The sequence below is a fragment of the Ascidiella aspersa genome, chromosome 1, assembly GCF_963924565.1.
Source record: "Ascidiella aspersa chromosome 1, kaAscAspe10.2, whole genome shotgun sequence".
NCBI classification, from domain to species: Eukaryota; Metazoa; Chordata; class Ascidiacea; order Phlebobranchia; family Ascidiidae; genus Ascidiella; species Ascidiella aspersa.
In genome coordinates, this window is record NC_139447.1 from 28,795,944 (window position 1) to 28,818,196 (window position 22,253).

Consider the following 22,253-nt stretch of genomic DNA (forward strand, 5'->3'; position numbering starts at 1 on the left):
AAAACTAGCTTCGGCATTTTGCTACATTGTGGAAAACAATTATGATATTTTGACAGTATAAGTTTCTAATATGTTTAGATTACGTTGTATATATGAATAAAATACGTTAATCCTTCTCAAATACAACACGGTAGTTCAGTTTTCGAATATTCGGTTGGCTTTTATCAAAATAAAATATCCTTCCTGTAGTTTATTGCACGATTTGACGCAAAGCGCATTTATTACATTTATTTATTACAATTGTTTTTCTTTTTCACTGAAAAGAATCCAGCTAAATGTAAACTTTGTTCCATATTCGATTGCTGTGTGATAGACACAGGGGGCATTCTTTCCCGCATGACCTGTTAGCAAAAATCAACTTGTTAAATGCAATTGAACAACTTACAAATACGTTTTGTATGCTGAAAGTGTCACATCTCCTTTTAAACGTAAACGTTTTTTTCCAATGAATCCAATAGGCGGGAGTTTTTTTGTAATTTAAACAAAAACTTGCCGCCATAATTTTAAATGCATTGTTAGACACCATATACTTTAATTGCGGTTTCTTTTTCTGTGAATTTTGCGCTATCCAGCGAAACAGCTCTTGGATAAAGCTGATTTCCCAATATAAGCGCTTTATGAAATAGTACCAATATTCTAAAAGCTTTATAAAACGTGCCAATATTTTTGTGCCCAACGCGTCACGTCTCCTACATTGAGATTTTGCCAATATAAAATAAAATTTGTTCAGTGTAATTTGTTTGGCTTTACCCTCATAAAATAAGCCAATGATTTTCAGCAGCCAACATGTACTAAATAGTTAGGCTAAAAACCATACAAATATAACGCAGTGCTTATATCACTATTTTCTTGTGTTCACTTTTGTGTTTTGTATCGCCCTTAGCTTAGTCCTAATGCAAACGACCTTTAATTAAAAATATAATTAGCAGGTATTGGACAATCTAGTGTTTTTATTTCGTCAAGGATCAAGATGTTTTCATACGTGTTTATCTGGCTCTTCTGTTGGTGTGTTGCTTTTGGTATCACGTTTCAAGCAGTCATTTTTTGATCTAAATATTAAGCTAATTAACCCCATAATTTACCAAAAGTAATTTTAATTTGAACACCTACGATTAATGTCAGTCATTTCCTATATGACTGAATTACAATTCAAGTAATTTGCCCAAAAGAGTTAGGTCATGTCATTTAAAAACATTTACTCAAGTGCACTTGAGCCAAGTCATTAAGATATGTCATTGCACTGGTCAAATCACTTCTATAAATACCAATAGGCTTATTAATAACACTAAACTATAGTAGAGATTAAACATACTGAGTTACGTTTGCGGTGGTTTGGCTTTTCCTTTTTACTCTCACAAGTAATCAAGTCGTGAAATGGCCTTGGAACAAATTGATTTTGCTGTCTGTTGCCATATCACGATTTCTGTTGCGCGTGCATACGAGAACTCAGCGGGGTGTACAATTAAACAAACGTGTAAAGCAAAAAATACACGATTGTTGCAATGAACATGTCGGGTAATGTATAAATACTGCTTTTGTGCATGATTGCGAAAACCTTGGGTACAAGAAGTTTTTTTTTTTTTTCAGGGCAACAAATTGCGACCTATCGTATTCACACCTCAACAATTTTAAGGTCACTTTGAGTCAAGTTTTGCCCAGTCCAGACAAAATGCAGCGGACAAAGCCGTTCACTAGTAACTCGAGTTTAAGTGCTTGGTGGTGTCACCGCCGGATAGCGTGATTAATGAAGTATCTGGATGTTTACAAGACACAAGTCTGATGCAAAATTTGGGTGTGATCCACATCTGTGCTACTAGATAAGTGTGGGCCACATCTGTTCTGACTATTTGCTATTCCAAGTATATATACTGTAACAAGCGTAAAGCGATGCAAAACAGCTCTTTTGCGTTAAAACGAGTAAATTGTTAAGACAATGAAACTGCTTTGCCTGTGGCGTTCTGGCGCAAATATAGGTTTATACTGCCTCTCGTCAAATTTCCTTGTTTTCTATATCTACGATACAGACATTCTTATGTTTGGCTATAACATTTGTTAAGGCTTATAATATTCGTAGGAACCTTTTAGCATGAGGTAAGTTTCTTCAAATGATGTCACCGTTGGTGCAAAAGTTTCGATTCTTTTGTACTTCTGAATTAGTATTTATTTTATTACCTGCTTTACATTCTTTTTCGTGTTTTTAACGTCTACGAGCAATTTGTTTTTAATACGAATATTTTTTGTCGATTTACGCAAGTTTACCAGATTAGTTCTTCTTCCACATTGCCAATTTTTTGAAACACGTGTACAAAATTTCTTTATATAGGATTATAATCTGAATTTAATTCCAAGGAGGCTTTGCGACCGGAAGTGCCCAATCTTCAAACCCTGCTTTTTTGGTTAAATTTTGATGGTCATGCCTAATTACTTCTACATTGTGACGACTTTGTGCGCTTTATTGACTTTGCCAGAGAGGCACTTTTTCGTGTTTTTCTTTTTTTTTGACAAAATAGTGTGAAAAACGCCTGTAAGGATCGAATGCAGAGTGCAGACGCAATTATTTAAAGCCTTCTACAAAGCATCCATTTTCTGCATTTGTTTAGTTTGTTACTTTGGCCTAGCGTTGCTTCAAAACCGCAGGCACACTTTGGCCTCTTAGCAGCAGTGAATAAAAGCAGTTGATTTATAGCAATAAGTTTACTGACCAGGTAAAGTAGAATATTTTTCGTTGGTTAAGTAAAGAGTAAACTTCAATTCGATAATTTTCAAAACGTCAGATTTCCCAACAGCGATTTGCAATAAAAAATCCTGACAGCGAAGCCTTTGGCAAGAATTCGAACAAGAATGGTTTAAAGTAAAAACAGGTTGTATGTAAATTTCAAAAACTTTAGAGAAAAACCGCTTACCTCTTGCTTATCTTTTCTGCTTGGGTAAGGACATAAGCCAAGTAATACAAGCAAATGTAGGGTTGTCTTGTGTTAATATCTCGTCTATACCAAGCTCATTTTTAAAATGTTTAACATATTCGTTAAACATTACAAACAAAAACATATTTTAGTTTGCGGTAGTTCGTTAACGCTGTTGTACTTAGTTAGATTCAGAGTTGATACCATCAGGTAATATATTATATAAATCCTATTGAGTTAAACAACTACAACTCCTTTGAATTTGTTTTAATCAATTTTCCAACTTTGAAGGCTTATAGAATTTCAACGTGGTTATTGACCTTATTTTGAAGAAAATATGGCTTCAAAGAAAGATCCAAAACCTAACCCGATGGTCACCGCCAATATATTGTCGTACCTCTCTTTTTGGTGAGCATACAGTTATTGTAGCGTATAGGCGCCTAAAAACAAAGATATTACAAAGAAATAATAATCACACCTCTTTATATTGGTTATATGTTCATGAATACTGGGCTTTATGTGTGGAAATGCTTCACTAACCTGGGCTTCATCACCGCCATATTATTAAAAATACGCAGAGGCGTTTCGGTATCGGTATCACAATAAAGGGCCAAGTATTAGACAACCCTTCGTGTGATAACCAAGGATAAACGTTCTGACAACGTGATATTTGACCTACAGGTGGATGAACGACATTTTCAAAGATGGCAGCAAGGAAGACTTAAAAGAAACAGACTTTTATGATTTAATGGACGGCGATTTCTCTACACAGATGTGCGAACGTTTGGAGAGGTTTGTGGACATGAATAGCCGATTAAATGTCCAAAATAGCTTTTGCCATGCAGACAGACAAAATACGATTTCATTTCGCACTACACCTGCTCTTCTTATCAATATTAATTAGCAATTGCACTGTCTATAAGGACAAGAATACGGCACCCGGCTTTTGTTTTAAACTATCTTTTTTAAACTCCTGAAAAGTAACACATTTTTGAGAAGCTGTGACCAAATACGTTGAACGCAACACACAAGTTTTCTACTTCAATATTTACTTCAACCAAATTAAATATTCTGACATCCCCTTATTTTCCCCAAAACAGATGTTAAATTTCTTGCTTAAGCTTGATAATATCAACAGGTTTGACAACGCTAATTGTCGCTTGATAATACCAGGGCTGCGGAGTCGGTTAAAAATAACCCGAGGCTGACTCTCGAGTCACTAATCCGACTCCGGTCAAATGTGCGATTTCGTCGAGTCCCGAGTCCGGCCCTGACTCTACAATCTGTATTCCGCCAATTTACGTAACTAAAATAACGTGGATATTCAGCTATCCAATTATAAGAGTTTCGTATAATTCATTTATTCATAATGCATAGTTGAAAAATATTCCACCATATGCTATTCCACAATTTTCAGTTGGCAGCCATATCAGTTTTATAATTTGGTACTGCGCATGCGCATGTCCGACTCGGTTCTCGAGTAGTTTTACGTGGTCTTACTCGAGTCCTGAATCCGACTCCAGCAAAACAAACCGACTCCTTGAGCCCAGAGTCCCGAGTCCGACTCCGCAGCCCTGGATAAAACCCTGGAAAAACATCTGTTAAGAAACACTGGACTAATCGAATCGGCCGACCAATTAAGAAAACAAACCTGCTTTAACTGTGTTACACCTTTTTAATTACCATACAGAGAGTGGCGAAAGGAATTGAGATCATCAGAAGCCTCTGGGAAACGACCAAGTTTTTTGCGATCTGTTGTAAAAACATACTTGGCAAGATAGCTATTTTACGGAACGTGGGAGCTGGCCAATGTAAGACGTATTTAACATTTCTTTAAAATCATCTGGTTATTAATTTAATTGCCAGTTGAATTTAAACATTTTTTTAGTGCCTGCATTTTTTAATTTAGGCTACCTAAATAAAAAAAGGTAACGTTTTGAGCTAAATTAAACTTATTTGACCATGTTGAGAAATTCAGCAAACACGTGTAATTGACTATATACTAGAGAAAAGCTGTAGTTTGGCGGACCCTAATAATATTTCTTTCACAACGACTTATTGTTAGTAAGTGAACATAAATATATCAGAAAACATCATTTGATAAAATGTTTCTCAAAATTGGAAATAGTCCTAACTTATGGCTGTCACTATACGCAAGTTGTTTCACTTCAACGAAATTTATCTCAAAAACGTACCATGAACTATGACTATGTAATATGATACGCAAACCGGCATCGTTGATCAAACAACCACTTCAGAAGGGTTAGATCAAAGTTATTGTAGACGTATGTGTTTGTCTATCATGACTTGACTTGGAATTGTAGATCTCCTCCAATGTGAAGTTGTTTGTACCAATAGGATCCAATTAATGGTTGCCATGGTTGTTTCTTAACTTGCTTCCCTCTGAGCCTGTTTCGAAAAACACTTTTGCATTACTAAGTTATAGTTAGCACAATATAATTCAGGAGAGAATGCTTTTGATTGACATACCTATAACTATAATTCTGTCAGATGTACTTGTTTATTTTCGTTTTGCAGTTTTGTTCTTATCTTTAATATTTGACAGAGAACAATAGCCGTGCTGAATCCTTTTTTGCTGGCGGGACTGATCGGATATTTCGATGGCAGTGGAACTTCTCTCACTGCAGCCTACCTTTACGCTGCCGCAATCACAGCCACCGTCCTTATTTACTCAATCTTGTACCAGTGGTTCTTCTTTAAATGCGAATTATTAGGGTGGGAGCTGAGTGTTGCAACCTGCGCTCTGATGTACAAAAAGGTGTTAGTTTTATCTCAAATATATATATATATGTATGTATATAACATAAATGCATTTCTATTTGCAGTGTTGTAAACTCGTGATTTTGAAATGGCTGAAGTATTAGTTAAGTTTATTTTATAAATAACAAGTCAAATCCCAGACAAGTCATTGTTAGAGAAGTCCTCCACGTAAAATAACTGATATAGTAATCAAACGATAAACCAGTAAAATTGAAATTGGTAATCTCGTCAGATTATAACAAATTTTAAATGAAGACACTTAGTTTAAACTTTTTACTTGATGTTTTAGTCCAATACAAGTCAAGTAACTTGAAAACAGTGACTTAAATGAACTTAAGTCAAGTCAATTACTTTAGTCATAACAACACTTTCCTTTTATAACATTACGTATTTTTATATTTTTAATACAGTTTTTTCATCATACAGTACTAAAGGTTAAAACAGCGTTGTACCTCTATTGTTACGTTCTATGACATATTTTTACAAAACCTAATCAAAGGGGGTCACACAGTTTTGGGCCATCAAGTATAACCACTTTGTAAAATGATAAACAGGTATATTGCATAAAGCGAAGGTTAGAAATATCTATCTTTAGCAGGGACGTGCGGTCAGGGGAGGCAGGCAGTGCCTCACCTGCCAACATCTGGCAAAGCAAAACGTATATTACAGAGATGTTTATCACAGAATATATATTATTTGCTAAAGTACAGTACACATTGCATGTTTTTGGGTGCTTTAATTTGAATGGATTCCTGTAGTCCATACTCCTTCTCCCGCAAATTTTACACTTCAATACCTAAAGCGTTATTGTTTCCAATTTCTGTTGCGTTATTCATATCAAGCGTTCAAAATCGTTGAAATACGCGAAAAGAGGCAGTGCCAAGCTGTGCCTCTCTTCAGATCACAAAAGTTCTATGTACTGCATTATGCGTTCCTTTTTCTTTCCCAATTCTCTCGGAAAATATGATAAACGATTTAGCTAGGATTTGAGGCATGCCTCAAATGTGACGTCCCAGCTCTGAAACATTTCTACATTGACTTCTTGCAGTGTAAAGGATTTTTTTTTGTAAAATTTAAATAAAATGGAGGAAAATTTACACTTTCAATCAATCTAAAGTTAGAGTCATAAATAAAGGCAAATCTGTTTCCCATTTAAAAGGTTTGCATCAGACGACTGGACAAAAAAATAACACGCAACTTTCAAAGAGATTGGTAAAAAAGGAGTGGATGTGACTGTCATAGGCTCAGCCAGGGGGCCACAGAGGCCATGACCCCCTAAAAATTTATAAATATTGTGTACTCTTAATATTTGTTTTGCAGTATCACAAAAGTCGATCACAGGCATGCCAGAACTTCAATTGGCATGCACTGTTACGTCATAAACGATTTAGTTATTATTAAATTCGCTATAGGCTACTTATTGATGTAGTTTTACTTTTTAGTCATTTTGTTTTTGCTCTCTGAATGATTTTTTAGTATTGCGCTAAAACTCAGTAGGTTGCTGCTCGAAACGGTTTGCTAGCGTATTTATTTGTGTTCGATACGCAGTTCATACAATGGCAAAAGCTAAACAACAAAAGTTTAAACTTTTTGCCCAGACCCCACCTCCCTAATTTTTTGGCTGGCTACGCTACCGGTGGCTGTGCTTTAAAAAAATCGCCTTTTATGCTTTCCCTGTTTCTTGGTTTCATTTTAGTAATAAACGTGAAAGCATGCCGCTAATTTTTTTATCTTTATTAGTACGATACCGTTTTTGTGATTGTTAAAGAAAAGCGTGGCTTGAAAAAATTAGTGCCTCACCATCTAGGAACGTCACCGCACGTTACTGATCTTTAGTCTCTGTCGGGACAATATAATATTTCAGTAATACCCGAAATAGATACAATCATTCACAACCAAATGGCCTTTAAAGTAGCTAAGGTTAAAATTTTGCCCTCAGTATTTCTAAATGCGACTGAATAATAAAAGCATAAAATAAAAGTTATTTTTTCGATAAGTCATGTAGAGCCAAAACTTTGTTGCTAAGTTTTTTTTTGTATAAAAATTGTTCATAAGCACTTTCATTCAGTTTGAGAAGTTTCCTTTGTATTGCAGACATTGCGTTTGAGTCAAAAATCACTTGCAAATGCGACAACTGGGCACATCGTAAACCTTGGGGCCACTGACGTCATACGATTCTTCCGGGTAAGACTTTATTCGATCTTGTGAGATTTGTTTTAACTTATTTCGAAGCGATTATACGGGTTTAATTTACTTGACAAAAATTAAAACAAATCGTTTTAGCGACATTGAAATGCGTCAAAAATAAGCAAAACTTGAATATATTGCCCTCACTATGCATATAAAAAAAATAACAGACCACGAGTAATTCTTCCAAAAAAAGTCTGTAAAGATGTCTGTTCTCGTTGTCGTATAGACCCATTAAATGGTTAAATATTCCTGTCTTGAATTTTCCAACTTTAATTGCTGCTATAAGATTGACCTAGTCCAGTGGTTCTCAAAGGGAGCCACTTGGCTCACTTAGGGGGGAATTTAAAATTTGGGCGAGGAAATTTGTTCAAGGGAGGAATTGGGGAGGAAAAGTGGATGAAAATGGATCACTTTTTATCATTAGGTATTTAACCAAGTGCACAAAATTAAATGGGAACGTCTATTTACTATATGAATTAAAGTAGCCTAATGTGAAGACAATATGCTGCTTTAACTGTGTTAACCTACGTCAGGGGTCGGCAACCCCCGGCACGCGTGCCACTTGTGGCACGCAAGATGATTTTGCATGGCACGCCAATTGATTTAACGCGCACGTTATATCACCTTAAGAAAGTGCAACCATTACATCAATAACACTAGCGCTAACTAAATGGTTGCACGCATTGCCAGTTCGTGTCACAAATAAGTGTCTTAACTGTGTTGTATTACTATTGTTTTTTATGAGCGTCAAACTTGTTGTTTACCACTAACCGTTCGTATTACGTCACAGTGCCCCAAATTTGACGTAACGTTTACTACGTTAAAGCAGGGCATTCTACATCAGTGGTTCTCAACCGCCGGTCCGCGTCAACTTTCCTGTCGGTCCGCCAAATATATTACAAATTTATATCTCAATTGCAAAAAGCAAGATGTTGAAGGCGGCTTGTCCATCAAATTTAGAACTTAGCCAGTTCCGTAATTTGCAGCATTGTGACGTAACATAGAGTTAACGGTCTACTTTGGACTTCATCTTACGTCACAATGCTGCAAGTGTTGTGCCCGACTATTTAAAAGTAGGCTACAACTCGTTTAAATTCTAAACTTTAAAACCAGTTGTACGTGAAAAACTTCAATAGAATCAAAAAGACAGCAGCAAATTTCTCATTACATAGAAGTTTTCGTTATTTGCTTCTAAGTTGCATAATTGTGTCATAATTACATTTTGGGTTGATTTTAATTTTTGAAGGTTGATCGGTTCGCAAAAATTGTTTTAAAATTTTACCGTCCGCAAGCTAAAAAGGTTGATAACCACTGTTCTACATTAAAAGTAAGCACGTGTGTTTTTTAGGTATCGGCTTGAAAGCATCGAAGTATATTTCAATTAAGATACGTAAATTAGATGTCAGATCACAGCAGGGCTGCTGAGTCGGACGCGGGAGTCAAGTAAGACCAGGTAAAACTACCCGAGTCCGACGTGTGCGGCATGCGCAGTACCAAATTTCGAAACTGATAAGGCAGAAAACTGTAAATTGTTAAGGTGGAATAGCATATGCTCGTGGCATATTTTCCATGACCCTAGAGTGGATTGCGGAATATCCACCTTAATTTAGTTACGTAAATTGGTGAAATACAGAGGCTGATTTGGACTCGGGACGTAATGAAATATGATGTTTAGCCGGAGTCGGACTCGGGTTGTTTTTAACCAACTCCGCAGCCGTGATTGCCAGTGCGAAATCAAACATAGAAAAATGAGTCACACTTAAGTAACTGACATGCTTTTTTTAGACATGAAGCTCATGGTTTACATTAACAATGAAAAAAAACATTTTGTTCGGTAAAATAGCTTTTTGCATTTTTCTACCCTACTTTTGTAATGTTCACTGTTATCTCTGAGATAAATCATAAAAACGAATCTTGCACATCATATATGTATACTGTAAAATTTTGACAATATTCCTTTTTGGTATTTGTTGGGGAGGAATTAATAGTGTTTGAGTCTTAAAGGGAGGAATATGAAAAAAAACTTTGAGAACCACTGACCTAGCCCCTACCATTATGCTGTTATCAATGACATTAATCTCTTCGCAGCATGTTAAGTCGCTCTACGAGTTTAAAATGTTTTTATTTTGGCAAAAGTTCTACTAAAGCAATCTAATCATCATTTTAAACTTTCTCATTTAACTTCGATTTTCATATTGTGAGCATTAACTCTCAATATCTATTACAGTTCACTGTTATTCCCAGTTTTTTCCTTTGATTCATTACATATGGCTCGGACCTCTGCAGGCTTTCGCGGTGGTATATCTGCTTTGGCGGAAAGTTGGCGTGTCTTCGTTGATTAGCCTGGCCATTATTGTCATCGCATTGCTAGGTCAAAGTTTCTTTGGGCGATATTTCGGACGAATAAGGTAACGTATCTATACCATGTTAGTTAAACCAAACTCATTGACTGCAAGGTCTCATTTTATTATAATGGTCAGAAAAGCTCTTAAAATATGAGATAGCCCTTCCCTAACTTTCCTCCACTCTTTACCTCTTACAGAGACAAGCGAAACAAGCGAAGTTAATGTGCAACTACTCGCGACCCCTAAAACATTTTACACGATCCCCAATTCGGGAAGTCCAGGTTTAAACAGTATAGTGTGCCTTGCAACAAAAATTTTGCGAAACCTTTTTTTCGTTCCTAAAATGTTAAATTATAATTCGGTATTTCAAGAGAGCCAGGTGGGTCATTAAAAATCTGTGGTTGGTCACTTTGTAACACGTGGGTCAATAGTTCGCGCTATCCCTGAACTTGGGGCTAAAACTGCCGTTCAAACCACCACGAAGGTTTGCAATATGAGTAAGCTATTGGAGGCAATGAGAGTTGCAAAGGCTATACTAACGTATTATATGTTACTATATTTCATATCAAGCATTGACAAAAAACTTACAATACTATGACTTAAAAAATATTGGGGCCAGTTTCTCACTAGAATCACTAGTGATCGCCGACGGTAAATCAACTCTAACACACATTTTGTTACAATTTAACTTTCTTGTCAAACACAAAAACACACACAGGGCAAAAACAGCGGTTCAGACCGATGCAAGGGTTCGGATCATGAGCGAAATACTTGCGGCAATGAGAGTTGTGAAGTTCTACGCCTGGGAAGAGTCCTTTAAATACCTTGTTGGATCTGTACGAAGGTTTATGCTTGATTTAAATTTATTATTTCTATATTTCTATAGTTATTAGAATTTGAATTTTGTTGTAGTGAAACGCTCTCAAGCTACCTTCATAATGCAGTCTGGAAACTTACAATTAAAAGTGCAAAAAAAAATTACAATTGAAAGTACAAAAATGGTCGTAGACTTGAAAATGAGTGCGACGTAGCCTATTTTCGCAACTAACTGTAATTTTAATGCACTGTAACGAAATATAAACGTAACATTAAAAGTCTTAAATAGGCTATTTTACACTTAAACGGTAAACTTGCCATGTATACTTTCACAGAGCAGAGATTCGCAACATTCTGCGGTCGAGTTATCTGAAGGCTTGCAACTATGTCATCACCTACTCGAACACCCGAATTCTGCTACTCGCCACCTTCGTGCTCTACTCGTCACTCGGTGGAACAATCACTTCGGCTCTGGTAGGGCTATTTATTTCCTGCTAAAATGTCCGGTCCACATGTGTAACTGCATTCGTTTAAAAAATCGCTACCCACACGATTCTACATATTTGTTTTAACAATTTTAACTGAAAGCCTGTTCCGCGCAAATAAAGGTTCAAATATGCGTTTTGAACAGTGCTCAAATGGCTGACATGCGGAATTTTTTAACTCGGAATAAAGAATTTACCCAAAGAAAGATTTTATAAGTAACTTGAAAATAACATAAACAATTTCAGTATTATGTGGCATTTAAAACCTGGTTGCTCAATGCTCATGCACATGTTGTCATTTTGATTTTATTATTACATGTTGTTATGTTTGTCACAAAACTGAGTCACGCGTCTTTTTTGGGTTTGTTATGCTAAAGTTATAAAAGTGTCGTTTACACCTCTTTACAACAGCGTTGTCTTTATTGTAACATTTATCTGAATAAAACTATGATTATTATTAATTTAATGGATATTTTGTCTTTACCAATCCCTGAAAGTTATTTACTGACCATCTGTGAAATATCAAAACAGAATTCCTGGATAATGTTATGCACATATTTTAGGTTAGATGATTAGGATGTGCTAAAGTAATGTATTGGTTTTGGTGAAAAGATAAAAAGTTTGCTTCTACAGGTGTTTACAGTTATGACTTGGTTTACCACCATCCGCGTTCCGTTAGGTATATTTTTCTCAGCTGGAGTTGAAAAATTGGCCGAAACAAGGATAAGTCTAAAACGAATTGAGGCAAGTCAACAAATGTTAATTTAATTTAATCATTGCTTCTTTTTAATGATTTGTAAACTTTTTGTTAAGAAGCACGTGGTGGTAAATAAGGTCCATTCAGTACGGTGAAGAACGGCAGCACCGATAAACTAAATAAAAATTAATAAGTGATACTTGTTTATTAACCCTTGGTATATCAATTAAATTACTAACACTAATGACTATTTATTGTCGGAACATGATCATGAATGACCTTGTATGTAAAGAACGCGTTTTCTCGTTGCATCAATAATTCTGATATGAAAACCTAAAACTTTATTTTATTTCTAATGCTTCTTTAAAATTTATAAGTTAAACGTATGAATATTTTATTTTGCAAAACAGTCTTTTCTACTATTGGATGAAATTGATATTCCCATCAAGATAAGCTCAGAAGCAAATGTTACCAGCTGCCCGCCGGACACCAGCATAGACTTTTGCGAATTTACCGCATACTGGGATGAAGTCAACTTGGCATTTAAGAAAGATACCGAGGTGAAAAGTAAATGGCGACCGCTTGCTCTTCTTGTGTGCCAAAATCAGAAATGGCTCTTGGAAGAGGCAAACTCTGTTTTTTTTTTAATAATCTATGATAATTGCTCTAACGGTACTTAAAATATATCCTTACAGGCCGTGTCGGATCGCAATGACATTGCTCTGGAGAATATCACCTTGTCAGTTCGTCCTGGACAATTAGTGGCCGTTGTTGGCCCGGTTGCTTCCGGCAAGGTTAGTGGATTTTTTAGTGAACTGAAATAAGTTTTGTCAATTTTTTTTGTTTATAGTCAAACTTTTGAGTGAATGTGAAATTTTAGGGGTTGGTACTTCATAAAAAAAATTATACTTCATAAAAAAGAAAATAACGATAATTATGTTTACGAGTACAATATAGTGTAAGGCCAAATATTAAAATCAGTTAAAATAATGTATAAAATATTTTTTGACAGAAACTGAAATTACACAAAAATTGAATAAATTCTCAAAATTTGGTCATGAACCAAGCAAGTTTAGCCAGGTTAGGTAATCCATATGTTAAACGTCTTGTCAATTTTGCCTGCTAAGCTCATCATGCTCAATTAATCGGAACTTAAGGACCAGTGCCAGGACAGCAAAGAAATAGAACTGTATACCAACAGATAAAATATTATCTTTTTGAAATCATTATTAAACTAATTAACCCTATTTATGTCAAGTCATCATTACTAAGCGCCATCCTGGGGGAACTCCCGGCCAAGTTGGGCAGTATTGACGTCACTGGTCGAATCAGTTACGTCAGCCAGGTTCCGTGGGTCTTCTCGGCGAGCGTGCGCGACAACATCTTGTTCGGGGAGGAGTGTGACCAGGAGAGATACGACAACGTCGTGGAAGCTTGCGCTCTGACCGAGGTTATTTTTGAATATATATATACGCTGGAAACTATTACAACAAACCTAATACATTTAAGTTTTTTTTCTCTGCTATTAGTCTGCCTCGTTGGAAAGAGAAAAACCTCTATGCGAAGATACCTCTATTAACCTTTTATTAGACTAAAAGGGCAGTTAAAACTATTTTCTAAAAAAAACGCTAAGTTTGTTTCAGTATTTAAATTAATTAGATTTGGCGGATTTTTATTGTAAATAATGCAATAGTTGTTTATATATCAATCTATACGGTTATATTTCGACACAGAATTGTGCGGTGATATTTAGACCCGGAATTCCATTATTGCCAATAAAGCTTATTGCCAATAAAGCTCTTATTTCCCTAAATTCCGATACTTTAGGATATAGAGAACTTGAAACACGGTAGCGACACCCTCGTGGGTGAACGGGGAGTTACCCTCAGCGGGGGTCAGAAGGCCCGGGTGAACCTGGCCCGCGCCGCCTACCGACTCAACAGCGACATCTACCTGTTAGACGATCCCTTAAGTGCAGTCGATGTCGCTATAGCGAATCAGCTGTTTGAGCAGTGCATTTGTGGATTTCTTAAGCACAAGGTTGGTTTTCGCTTTTTATAATCAATTTTTTGACATGTCGGAATTTTTGCAACGTTTTTGCAGATCAGAGTATGTGTCACGCATCAATTGCAGTACTTGAAAGAGGCAGATTGTATTGTGGTTTTAAAGCAGGTAATAAAAATGCAGATTTTTTATCTTAGTACCTCGTTAATGTTTTAATTATCTGTTTTTTTAATTGCGTTTATTCCCCACACTTACTTTTTTTCTGGGTTTTTCGTTTTGATCGAACAAGTTTTCGAGATACATGTTGCTGATTGGCTGCTTTGTTTTTTTACAGGGTAAGATATCTTCAGTCGGAACATTCGCCGAATTGCAATTTCGCGAAAACGATTTTGCAGAATGGCTTAAATTGCCAGACGAGAATGCATCAACAATTGATTTTTCATTGAAAGGTATATTTCTTACTCAGTTTGTTAGCAAAGCCTATGAAAAACTGTTTATTTCATACTCAGAAAGTACTATTGAGCACAAATATAATGGAAATATATCAATTCATAACCACAATATAAAAACAAAGACAAGTGGTGAAAGCAAGGTATTTTAATAAATTAATTATTAATACTGATTGTAGATGATTTTTATAGGTATGGGTTATCATGATTCTTTAATGAACGTAAATTATCGTAAATTGTATTTTTGTACTATTCTTTATGGTGTTTACGAGATTTAACAAAGGACCTTGGATCTTACAACAGTATAGAAGTACCATACAGTCCAACAGTTATCATTAAATAAGTTTATTTTAGTCTCAGTACGTTGGTGACATAACAGAAGAAAGACCAAAATCTCAAGGAAGTATAGGGTGGCAGTCGTATGTTGAATATCTTGCCAGCAACAAGCTAAGATTCGCAACATTGGTGATTCTTCTCGTTGTCAATCAATCCCTTTTTGTACTCTGTGATTGGTGGATTTCAGTTTGGTGGGTGGTGGATATTTCTATATGGAGCAATTAAATTACAACTTTCATGCACCGATTGAAACATTGTGAATAAGTTAGCTATCAAATACCACAAGAGTTGGAAATTAAAAACGTTTCAAATTTCTAATGTTATGTGCGTTTGAGCGGTTTAAATTCAGTAATTTTACAACTTCCTTGTTTTGTTATTTAATAAACTTAATTTGGGCAGTCGGTGTCGATATTTTCTGACTTTAAAAAGAAAACATATAAAATTAATATGTTCTAGGGCCAAGCAGTCACAAAACATTGTCGAGGCTGGGTCGTTGTCAACTGGATTTAACTTTTCGGTTGGTGTCAACAATTTTACGAATGCCTCTACAAAGATGATGAAGAGCAAATGTGACAACACTTATTACATAAGCATTTTCTCTTGTAAGTGACAATCCTTGAATCTCAAAACAGCAGTTGAATCGTGATGATCGTTTACACAAAAAACCTAAAATATTATTTTATCATGTTCAAAAGATATTATTTCAATGAATAAGTGTGTAAAATTAATATTGAATGTTTTAAATGTTATAAATCCAATAATTTCAATCGTAAAACAAGCAAAGCGTTTGTGTAATTAACAGCTATAAGACATGCGTATGTTTATTATCTCATTGAGTCAAACAAATTACATACACATTACAACTAAAAACCTTGCATTTATCTGTCTATTTTACCAGGTAAATTTAGTTTTGTATTAATATGCGTCGCTTACGTTATTTACCACAAACGCAATTTTATTAACTAACCTCAAATTACTTTAAGACATAGCAAAGAAATTATTATATCAATGTTTAAGTACATATACATCAAAACTATGTAAATTAAATTCCTTTAGGTAATATGTCGTACGATTTAGCAATACCGACCTGTTTCCATATGCTACATTTTTACTACGTGGTGAGCCTTTTAATTTAATTATATTTCTGTGCTTTTAATTTACTGGAATAACAGACTTAACAGCTGGCTTCGTTATTGTGATGTTGTCACAAAATATTCTGCAAAACTACCACTTGGTGGTGTCGGGGAGGCGTATGCACGACAGAATGCTTGTGGCGATCCTGAAAGCTCCTATCCGCTTCTTCGACACAAATCCCGTTGGTACGTGTATATCTTTAGGGTTAAAAAAGAGATATACAGTCAAACTGAGCTTTCCTATAAAAAAATATAGTCCGCTTGATAGATTCAAACTCACGACAATAAACTCCACACCAACTGGGCTAAACACAATAATCGTTATTTAATTTAAATTACCGTTGCCTTCATAACCGAGTTGTTTTGCTTTCCGTAGTTTGTAAACATTAAAAATCAGCGCTTGCAAAAATAAAAATATGTAGTTCCAACAAGAGTTGTTGCGTCTGGCGTTCGACCATGATCCGCCAATATATACTTACTACACAATGAGGTCCTCAGTTAAACTTGTTTCCGAAACATTTACATATTTCAGGTCGAATTCTGAATCGCTTCTCAAAAGACATGGGGCAGGTCGACGAGATTTTGACTTGGTTGTTGATGGAATTCGTACAAGTTAGTTTTATAGAACAATACTTTTAACCAGCAGCAAAGAGTTTATAGTTAAATTATATACTGGTCGAAATATATATGTTTGGTAAATGAAGCAACCCGTTATGTTAGAAAAAGCTGACGTTTAAACAAACGCATTTTGAATTCAACTTACGAACTCAACCCCGTATATATTTTCTTATTTTGTATTGTTATGTAACAATTTTTTTTCATGTGACGAGTTGGAAACCTGTATGAAAACTCTTTACAATACAGTTGTTCCCAAACAAAGGGTTTTTAACCCGCCTTTTATTCTCAATTGATTTTTGTATAAATATGGGTCGTTTCGCATCACTAACGCAGTTTTTTATTACCAGGAATCACATTAACAAAATTTTTGCGAATGAATATACTATATACATTATGGTGAAACTTCGATGTTAAAGGTTGAATTTATTTACTTTTTTCGTTGTTAAAGTTGAATCGTGGCCTCCAGTCTCTAACAAAACATTTTCAGACGTTATCGCTCATTGTTTCTATCCTGATTCTGGCTGCAGTGATTAACTACTTTGTGCTGTTGGTCATTATTCCACTAGTTGTCTATTTTCTGTGGTTACGTCAATACTATCTTAAGACGTCACGTGACATCAAGCGATTTGAAGGAGCAAGTAAGTGACTTTATTTAGTGTATCACAAATATTTGTCGGGGGTATTATATCAAAATGCAGTTACAAAAGTCCCCAAACATTCACGACCAGTTAAGCAACCAATGTTTACGACCACAGGCAGAAGTCCAGTGTTTTCACATCAATCATCTACCCTTCAGGGATTGACAACGATCCGTGCTTTTGGAATGCAAGAGAGCTTTGAAAATAAGTTTCATCGTCTTCAAGATGTGCATAGCAGTAAGATTTAACGTATCGTAACGTATCGTAACGTATCGTAACGTATCGTAACGTATCGTAACGTATCGCAACGTATCGTAACGTATCGTAACGTATCGTAACGTATCGTAACGTATCGTAACGTATCGTAACGTATCGTAACGTATCGTAACGTATCGTAACGTATCGTAACGTATCGTAACGTATCGTAACGTATCGTAACGTATCGTAACGTATCGTAACGTATCGTAACGTATCGTAACGTATCGTAACGTATCGTAACGTATCGTAACGTATCGCAACGTATCGTATTACCAGCATTAAATGTCGGACGTGATGTTCTATTTTGTTAGGGGCTTGGTTCATGTACCAGTGCGGTACCCGATGGCTGAGCTTCCGTCTTGATGCCATAAGCGTACTCTTCATTGGCGGTGTGGCCTTCTTGTCCTTATTGACCACGTCCCTTGTGTCCATAGACGCTAGTCAGGTCGGTCTGACGCTTGCCTATGCGGTACAAATTATGGGCATCTTTCAGTGGTGCGTTCGTCTGAGCACCGAGGTTGAAAATCAAGTACGTTACAGGTTTATTTACAACAAAAAAATTCTGGGACTGTGTTCCTGAATCTAACTGAAGCTGATTACTGTGTACAATTTTGTTTTGACAACTTGAAAATAGGGCTACGGAGTCGAAGTCGGCACGGGACTCGGGATTTGGGTCTCAATTAAAATTACATAAGACTATCCGAGTCCGAAGTGCGCATGCACAGTATCAAAAAGCAAATCCTTAAGGACCAAACCGTAAATTGTAAAGGTGAAATATTATTCCACCACATATTGTTGTAGGATGACTTATACGACACCCCTATGAGTAAATTGCCTTATATTCACCGTAACTTAATTACATAAGTAGCCGAGTGTTTTTTTTTAATCAGTTCACTATAATTTTTTCAGCCGAAGACAGACTCGGGAGTCATACTGAGGTTGCTTTCAACCGACTCGGCAGCCCAGCTTAAAACATCACAAAAAATTCAATTTAAATTAGATTTTTACCGAATAGAGATTTTTAACCCAAGTTTACTGTGATTTACCTGATAGATCTATTTGTTTTTTTAAGATAATAATCGTTTAATTTAAGCATGTTCCTATTTTGTACGAAACATCGTCTAATATATTTTTAAAACTGATTCGTTTGAATTATACGTGGTAACACATGTTTCAATACAGATGACCTCAGTGGAGCGAATCCAGGAATACTGCAATTTGCCGCAAGAGGCGCCACACACCATCCCTACTTCTAAGTCCGACTCTGGGCGGCCATCTAGCGGTCGAATAAAGTTTGAAAACGTATCGTTTGCTCACTATAAAGAAGGTCCGGAAGTTTTACACTCGCTGTCATTTGAAATTCAAGCAGGGGAAAAAGTATTTTCTTGGCAATATAGAACAAATCTATATTTCTTATTTACACTTAACGACCACCTTGTAAATGTTATCTGGCTATTTAATTTCTCTACCTTACTTCAGGGCTTCCCAAACTTTTCAGTCTGCGGCCCTTTCAATTCATTAAAATTTTCTGCGGATTAACAGATTAAACCGTAAAATTTCTCGTTGTCTGCTTTGACACGCATTTGTTCGCGTAATGTGCATTGCAAGGGTTTTGTTTGCATCAAGTTTGCCATTAGCATATCAAACAGAACAGATTAACCAATTTAAAGATGTAACTTTTTTGCCCGACCCCAAGCAGCGTCGCGATCCCCAGTTTGGGAATTTACGTACTAAGCGTAGAAACTTAATAGGCATGTTGAACAGCAATTTTATAATATGTTGGCACTATAGTACATCGAAAGCCATTGCAGCCGTAATCGTTGGTCAAATAGCAGCTTCAGAAGGGCTAAATCTTAGTTGTTAACACACATATGTGTGTGCATGTTTCATTGAATAATTTGTTTACACTACTTACATTTTTAAAGCTTGGAATAGTCGGGCGGACCGGTGCCGGAAAAAGCTCCATCATCGCAGCGTTGTTCCGCTTGAACGAACTCAGCGCGGGAAGAGTTCTAATCGATGACGTAGACATTTCAACGATCGGCCTCACAAACCTTCGTTCCTCAATTTCGGTGATTCCCCAGGTAAACAACAAGAAAAAAAAAACGCTTCATATTCCGACGTAATCTTGTCATGATTATTTATTAGTAAACAAGATTGAAAATGTATTGTTTGACAACGTATGTTTTTTTTATATTATACACTTTTTATAAAAGGATCCGACTTTGTTTGCGGGATCTCTCCGAAAGAACATTGACCCATTTTCAATTTATGCAGACGACCAACTATGGTGTGCTTTGGGAAAGGTAAACGATATAGTTGTATGTCTAATATTATTACGAATTATAATAAAGTCATTTAGAAACTAGATTTTCCGGATAGTCGAGATTGGCGTTGTTTATATTTAAAAAAATTTCTTTTAAATAGTGGAAAACACAAATTAGCATTAGTGTTCCGTTTGTTGCTAAGTCTAACAAAAACAGCCTCTGATACATTAACCACGCAAATATTTATAAAATTTAATTCTAAATGCTTACATTGATTTTATCCTCAAAAGGCATAGTTTCAATAACTATTGTTTTTACTTTCAGGTCGAAATGAACAAATATATTCAGAGTTTTCCAGCCAAATTAGATATGGTGGTTTCTGAGGCCGGCTCCAACTTCAGCGTGGGTCAGCGTCAGCTTCTTTGTTTAGCCCGAGCCATTCTGAGGCAGAACAAAATACTTGTGATTGACGAAGCAACGGCCAATGTCGACTTGAGGTATCAGATCGACATTGTAATTGGCGCAAAATGGCAATGAACCTTCTACAGGTTTGAGCCGATTAAAAATATTTGTTTGGGGGGGATTTTACCTAGAGTACGCGAGAGAATTCAAAAATATAACAAAAAGGGCGAAATCAAAAATAACAAAAAGGGCGAATAAAGAGTATTGTAGAACTTTAAGCAGTCCTGGAAGTATGGCAATCATTTTTAGTCAATAGTTCCCCGTTTGACTCCTCGGAGTTTGAGCTATCGTGATTGTGTTTACTTTGTTTAGAACGGATGAAGTGGTTCAAAAGACGATCCGTGAAACATTCGAGCACTGCACTGTTCTGACGGTTGCCCATCGTGTTGAGACCATCATGGACTGCGACCGTATCATGGTAAAAAGCAATCGTTTTTCAACTGGCTTTTTTGGTAATAAGAGCATTTCAGGCTTGTAGTTTACTTTCTAATAATTGATTGAACCTGGTTTTAAAATGAACGGTTTGTATATTGTTTGATACCACGTTATCCGTGTTACCAACTTTTCTGTATTAAAGGTAATTAATGACGGTGCCATATCGGAACTTAATGAACCCCACAAACTACTTGCCAATCCAAGAAGTATATTCAATGAAATGGTTAACGCGACGGGATTAAACAGGAGCACAGCACTCCGAGCAAAAGCCCAGGGTATTGTGTTTATTCAATTTTGAAATCTAGGCTACTTAAATGCTAAAGATTTGTCTCCACACAAATCATATTGCGTAATACTGAAGTGCAAACAAAACAGCTATCAAATCATAAAGTGCGGGTTTTGTCATGTAGTGGTAATGAAAACCTGTTTTGTATTACTGGTGTCGCAAATATGTGCGATAATCACTTGTTTAGATTTGCGGTAAGTATCATGTCCGTGAAGTCATTGGTCCAAATAGCTAACACTCTTGTTTGATTTTTGCCATTAAAACACAAAAGCGGGCTATGTGACTTTTGTTTTACAGAAAAATCTGCCAAGATTGAATGACAATATCTGCGATGAGTCGGTAGACTGTCATGAGATGTAAGAAGTTTGCCCCAGCTCAACCTAGCGGGTGAAATGTATCGTCTTCTCCTTTTTGTACTATTTTACCATTTGAAATTCATATTGCAAATTACGTTTTACGTATTTCTGACATCAAACCTAGTGGGTTACGTTTGTTTCAACAAGCGTATAGAAAACCTAATCAACGGTTCGAGACTATGCCACGTTTATCCATATATATTACGTAGATTATTTGTGACTACGAATTACGTTGATATGCAGACCATAATATGGTAGTTTGGCTGATTGACCTTTGGTGTCAGTGCTCTCTCGAAAATCGATGTTTCTAAACTTGGAAACCAATGTTGATGGAAAACTGTTTTTTTTTGACAAACTGTTGTAAATAAAATTGTCAAACTCTTAGTTGTCCACGGAAATCTGATCGTAAAAACGAGGGTCGTTTCGGACAATTATTTTAAATAAAAACTATTGAAAACAAGATGTCAGTATTACGAAATCATTTAAATACATGGCGAGTGAGAAAGTAGAAAGAAAAAGCAAAAGTAAGTAAAACTTTGCGAATTGTTTGAACATTAGGTTCCAGTAATTAATGTATTGAAAACAACGTATATTCAATTCTAAATGATCAAAGAACATAATTATCGTACCCGACTGCGAGTAAAAAACAAATTTGAAGAAAGTCGAAAACGTTTTAAACGTTGTGTATAACGTTTGAAATATTGTGCACAAAACAACATCATATTGTACCTCGCGCTTTTTCTTGCATCATTTACTTTGTGTTTTTCCATGTGTACTACGAGCGTTCGGTGTCA

At 35.9% G+C, this 22,253-nt stretch overlaps 1 protein-coding gene across 1 annotated transcript; it reads left to right on the top strand.

Moving 5' to 3' along the window:
* Positions 1-5,670: 5,670 nt before the first annotated feature.
* On the top strand, positions 5,671-21,115 carry LOC146169300 (ATP-binding cassette sub-family C member 4-like). Its single transcript, XM_083386521.1, has 25 exons — positions 5,671-5,682; positions 7,779-7,868; positions 10,119-10,282; positions 10,938-11,063; positions 11,371-11,509; positions 12,154-12,264; positions 12,628-12,777; positions 12,913-13,011; positions 13,476-13,667; positions 14,045-14,257; positions 14,321-14,389; positions 14,556-14,670; positions 15,050-15,197; positions 15,463-15,608; positions 16,179-16,325; positions 16,672-16,751; positions 17,245-17,395; positions 17,513-17,632; positions 17,965-18,182; positions 18,836-19,030; positions 19,579-19,737; positions 19,870-19,959; positions 20,245-20,417; positions 20,695-20,800; positions 20,960-21,115. Exons 1-25 carry the CDS (start codon positions 5,671-5,673, stop codon positions 21,113-21,115), a joined length of 3,369 nt encoding a protein of 1,122 aa, XP_083242647.1.
* The last annotated feature ends 1,138 nt before the right edge of the window (positions 21,116-22,253 follow it).